This window comes from Molothrus aeneus, chromosome 5 (assembly GCF_037042795.1).
Source record: "Molothrus aeneus isolate 106 chromosome 5, BPBGC_Maene_1.0, whole genome shotgun sequence".
NCBI lineage: Eukaryota > Metazoa > Chordata > Aves > Passeriformes > Icteridae > Molothrus > Molothrus aeneus.
The window spans coordinates 16,820,350-16,826,349 of record NC_089650.1 but is presented as its reverse complement, the minus strand read 5'-3'; the positions used below and the strand labels follow the sequence as shown (position 1 = coordinate 16,826,349).

The following is a 6,000-nucleotide window of genomic DNA, read 5'->3' as shown; positions in this document are numbered from 1 at the left end:
GTTCTTTTGGAAGACTAAGATCATCTGTAGAAGTTCCTCACGTAAGCAACCATAGCACAATTTCATACCAAATTCCCCTTACAGTGTCTTTGAACATCAACTTCCTTAGTTCAGAGAACCAGTGTCAAGTCATAAGAAACAAAACCTGGAGAACCAACACCAACCTCTGAAACACTTCCAGTGAATGGCATGTTTAAGCTGCACAAAATAAGCAATTCAAAACTAGGGCATGGATTATTCTTCATGTAATTCATGCTGGGAGAAACACAGAAAAAAACCAAGCAGGCAAAGAGGCAACAACAGCAGTGCAGCACGCCTAAAACTTTAATCTTTGTTTTTAAAGAGTACAGAATTAAAAGTGACGCTTTCTTTTCCTTTCCACCCTCCCATTCTCTATTCCATTGCTTCCCAAGTTCTCTCTTAGAGGAAATATTTCTTTGTTGATTAGTTTGACTTCCCTTCAAGTGAGGCATAGAAGTTGATCTCCAAAAGTAGGCCCCAATGCAGTGAAACACTGGCACACGCACTCCAGTCCCCTCCCATTCATGGCATCATTTAAGTGCAATTCTTGAACGCCATTTTTGATACGGATGTTTTTACTTAACCAAAGAGGGGAGGAGGAGGTATATTTGTGTGGTCTTAACCAGGGAGGGAAGGAAGACATACAAAATCCATCATCTTGTTTCCCAATTTAAAGGCAGTTTTAGAAGCAGTCTGTCACTGACACATTGTTAAAATCTTAAGCAGCAGCTTAACTGGAAAAGTTTGTAGCAGTAAGAAACCCCAGGGCACTTCAAAAAGGGGAGCTTTGAAATCGCTGCTCAATGCCAGCTAAAGCAGCCTCACAAGGTCAATCAGACTTCTAAGTCTAAACACCCTCTGCTCCTAATGCCATTAAGTAAACACATTTCATTAATACAATTATATAAAGAGGAAGACTGGCAAGACAATACAAAAGGTTATCAAGAATGGGAAAATCTACAGAGTTCAGAAAACAAGATTCTGGAAAATGAAAGTGGACTTTATTTTACACTGTAGGCTTTCACTTTTTATCCTTTTGAAATACATTTAATTTTAAATTAATAAAGATCATAAACTAATTAATTGATATGTTCTCTAAACAGACATATTAAAAATCAGAAATTACAGCACAGGACCCATCATTTAAATATGCCAATAATAGAACAATTAAAGTGATGCTGGCTAATGTGAGGATAAAAGATGTGGCTCTAAGGAGAAGTGTGGATTAGAGGAGAATTGAGAGTAAAGCAGGTGATGCCTTAGTCTGAATCTGAGCTCTCTTGCTTGCTGGTATGGTACTGACTGACTGCTTCCTCCAAAGGAGCCATTGTCCCATCCGGCCGCACTCCCATTGGCTTTATGAGCTCATCTCTGTGAGGGATTGAAAGAAAGAATCCATATTAGCATGTGCACACATATCAATTCCCATGTGTATAATACAGTCACATACAGTATATGCTTTTGTACATAATGAGCCTCTAAAAGGAAGTTATTCCTGCTAAAGCTGTCTGTTTTGAAGAAAAAGGCACAAAAAACCTTCCCAAATAGGTGGGAGGGGAAGAGCAGGACAGATAAAGACTTCATTCATGTAGGCCAAACCTACTTAGCCATGAAAAGACAGTGCCTAATAGGCACCATGAAAAGTCAGTGCCTAATAGGCTCAAGACAAGGAGCAGGTTCACTGTTTTGGATACACAAACTAGCTTTTCTTCTGAGAGTTCTCTAGCAGCCAGTTCTTCCTAAAATTCCACCTGCCATTCTGGCTAACATATACCCAAGCAATTAAAGCAATGATTTGATACATATTCATCTTGTTGAAGGAAATAAGTCAGTTACGAGAACAGACTCTGCCTACACCACTACTAGGGGTGTGTTAAGGACTTGCTGATTCATTTAAAAATAACTGACTGATTCTAAAACTATTGCTTTTGTTTGTGGCAGTTTAATTACAGGATTTACAGCCATTTTAATCTCTTCAGAGCTCCAAAGGCTGCTCAGCGGTTAATCCAATTATATCTACTCCAAAAGCTACAGCCTCATCTAAGAGATGATTAATTATTGATTAAGCCAATCAAAAAGTATTAGCAAAGATTTATTTTATCCTTACTTTTTATCACCTCGTTTATATGTGGATTATGGCAAAAGCTGTAAGGGCAAAGATAACATTTTGATTTTATGCTGAAAAAAAAGGGAAAATACCTCTAAATATTCAGGAATCGCCTTAAATAAAGGAGCAGAGGTTTGATGTTAATTTACCCCTTGGTTGAAAGGCAGCCCAGTAAAACTGTCAATTTAACATACATCTACCATCCTCCCAAGCCATGGACAATAAAACTGCATCACTCGGTGGGGAAGCAAAGCCATCTCACCAGCTCTCTGCCTGGTCTGCACTACTACCTTGGCTGAAAAAAGGGACAACAATTCCTTGAACACAGCTGGCAATCAATCCAACCTTGATGCACCCACAGGAACAGTAAGAAAGGCAACATCTGTGTTACATAGCATGCATACGCCAGACACTGTACAGTCAAGATGCAGTTAAATCACATCTCAAAAAGATGTGATTAAACAGCAAGATAAATTCAGCTGTTTGTGCAGATGTGACAATCAGATCCTACAGTGATAAACCCATAAATCTCACATGATAAACTATTGCTGTGGCTTGGCTGACGAGGTCTGGTGGGAAGCCTGAGTCCAGGGAAGGAAGTTTGCAAGACCAGATCAAAAGAGCCCAGGGGAGGCTCTCCCTCAGCGTGGGTGGAAGAGGAGGATCCATCTTTAAAGAGACTGGAGAGAGTTTGCCATTACTTCAGGATTGCCAGCAAGTCCCCTCCCTTCTGGCAATGCAAGCCATAGTGTGCAGATTCTGCCCAAGTGACAGCAGTCAGAGAATCTCTTGAAGATGTATGGAAAAGACACCTCTGAGCCCTTGAAATCAGATTCAAATGGGCTCAAAACATGTAGACTCCAAATCTTGTGTCCAAAGAGGACCAGAACCCTGTCTGCTGTAGGGGTACCCCAAAGGCAAAACAGAGGAATGCTTTGGAGTTGTGTATAATAGCTAAGACTTTTTTCCCCCCTGAGAAAGAATCCTATAAATCTAAGGTCTTTTTGGTTTTCAAACTTAAAACATCATACAAAACAAGTAACATCTAAAATGCAAAAATGTAGCCAGGAAGAAAAGAATCAACATTGCTTGCCCTTTAATAAAGCTGAAAGGCTCCTAGATTTTTGTTTTAAAAATCCCAAAGCGTACTCTTAAGTTCTAACATTTAATACTGCAGCCAGAAGTCAAGAAATCACCTAATTTTCTAGTAATTTACCATTTATTTTTGGTAATAAATGAATTATAATGGCTTATAAAGGATAACAATTTGTTCATGAAAAAGAGAGGAGAAACACAAGAAAACAAGGATCCCATGGTCCCTTTATGCAGGGACCTCCTGCTCCTCCCAACAATGCTTAGGACTCTAAATATTGTCAAGAAGTCCTATCGCATTCTTTGTCAATTATAAAAGCAAAGCTCTTTCTTTTCCAGCCTCACTTTCACATCCTGCTTTAGCTTTAGGCTTTAACCATGGGAGCCAGGCTGAGCTCACATTGCACGGAGTAACAAGGATGCTTATCAAGTACCTTTCTGTTCCTCCCGGAGCTTCCTGCTTTGCAGGATGGGAGAGGCCTGGTAGGGGTTTGCTGTTCTCTGCATTAGGAGGCTGAATTCCACACATCCTTCCTCAGGCAAGTGCTACCCAGTAAAACTGAACTGTGTGAAGACAGAAATATGCCAAGCCACCAAAGGAAGAAGGAGGAGAAACAAAGATCAGCCTATTTTGTTTCTAACCACAATCTAGACCTCAACTATGCTTTGACACCCTGGGCTACCTGAGGATGTGCTGCTCACTGTCCACAGGGAGAGAAAGACAAGGTGGGAAAGGAAGTGCCAGGAACCGACAGGCAGAGCCTCAGAAAACAGGTCACTGTCCAGAAACTGGATGTTTATAGCACATCCATAGTGCAGAATATTGCTGGCCTCAGCCCAGTAGGTGGCAGTGGGAATTCTTCAATATCATATCATTCTTCCATATTCTGAAGTTCCATACAAGCACACAATGTGTGTATTTATACATGTTTGAACATCCTTAGGTGACCTTCCACGTACTCAAATGCATCTTGTAACACTCATTTTTCTAATGTAAATAAAGCATTCTATTCAAGTGTACTTAGGAATACACCATAATTAAACAGTTAGTAAAATGCATTCTCTTCTTCCACTTGCAGATCTCCCAAGAGTCCCTTCAAAAATATCCATACAAGTTCAGCCTTCCTGCTTGCATTTAGCTTGATAATGACTCAAAAATCATTGCCTTGTTTTGAAGGGTGACTCTCTCCTGCCTGCTGTCTGTGCTGCAGGGCAGCACTGCCACACAGAATTAATGACGGTGTCTGTAATCAAACAGCCATCATGTAAACACCAGCCTGCCCCTTTGATAAAACAGCGTCTTGGGGACCTATTCACCTCCTTATAATTGAGTGCCACAAAATAGTTCTGATCCTTTCAGGGAACATTATTTTGCTCTATGATTAGAAAGGGGAAGAAAAAAAACAAACTCAATGTAGCATTGCCTTCTTCATTGATCCTATGATTAATTTTGTGTTTTTAATGAGTATGGTACCTTATTTAGACAGGTTCTCTTACTTGTTTTGTTGACTTCTGTTCAACGTACAACAAAACCCAAGCTGTGATAATTGGGAGACCATTTTATCAGCAAAAGGATTCTTGCTATTAATACAAGGTTGGCTTGGGAAAAGCATCCTGACATTCTAAATTAGTCAATTAATATACAATTCTACCTACCATTCATAATAGAAAAAATGTTAGCATTTTTTCCAGACATTTAATTAACACGGAGTAACTCCAATAATCTATTATATGGCAGAATATCACACGACACTGACTTAAGGTGGCTAACTAGATGTTCTGCAAAAAAAAAATGGAAGGTTGAATTAAATCCTTGCAGATCTGTGGAGTTTTTCAAAGCTGAAAGATGTGCATCATGTGCAGAGGACACCGATTTACAGTCAACAAACAGTTCTCAAAGAACCAACAAGACACTACTGAAGACAAAGCCCACAGAGTTATATCAAGGCCAAGTTCAGGCATCCAGCATCAGCCTAAGTAGTATATACATCTCCCAAGAAATGCAGTAACTGAGATTTCTCATGTTCATTTATACTTACAATTTGTATATATTTGATGATTTTAAAAAAGTAATCTCACTCAGCCAAATTTGATCTAAATACTAATTTCTATAAAAGCCTTTGCAGAATCCAACTCTATGTTAAAATACTGGCACAGGGGAAATGGGTTCATAACGATATTCAGTTTATCTTACAAGTATTTTGAGAAATCAAAACTGGGTGATTCATTTTAATTTAGCCTTGTTGATGATCAATTACCTCATAAACAGGCCCAAACACCAATAACCTAAAAGAGTAGAAAAGCTTGGGAAGTATGACCTGAAATGACCAAAAGCATCAATCAGTTTTACATGATCTCAGAAAGTTTCTATTTTTCAGTGCCAATGCTGAAAATAAAAACAAACCTGAAAAGCATACTACAGAACTAGGAAAAAGATGTTCCTTTGTACTTATAGCTTCAATAAACCGTTTAGAAAGGGTACAGTGCAAACATTCAGCAGCCGTTAATGAAGGCTATAATTTCACAGAAGTAGTACTGCTTGGAAAATTTGTTTTGTGAGTTCTCATATTCAGCCAGTCAAAGTCAAATCTGAAGAGCCCCAGTGACAAACTGGCCTAATTATTATAATCAGTCAGGGAAGGAAGTTGACAAGTTTGTTAGTCCTTCAACTTTTTTTCATACTTTTCTTCAATAAAAGTGTGGCAGTTCTTTAAAGCTTAGCTTCCACTGCTGGGACAATATCAGTAAACTAAGTAAACCTGTTTTGCTGTACATCCCAC

The 6,000-nt window shown here is 39.0% G+C and overlaps 1 protein-coding gene across 3 annotated transcripts in view; it reads right to left on the bottom strand.

Annotated features, from left to right (window-relative positions):
* Positions 1 to 306: 306 nt before the first annotated feature.
* The window catches only part of RIC8B (RIC8 guanine nucleotide exchange factor B), a 33,001-nt gene continuing 27,307 nt past the window's right edge, over positions 307 to 6,000 (bottom strand). For all 3 annotated transcript variants that reach the window (XM_066549921.1, XM_066549920.1, XM_066549919.1), the window contains one exon: positions 307 to 1,392. In XM_066549921.1, coding sequence (XP_066406018.1) covers positions 1,281 to 1,392 — 112 coding nt within the window. In that variant the 3' untranslated portion in view covers positions 307 to 1,280. The remainder of the gene's footprint in view (positions 1,393 to 6,000) is intronic.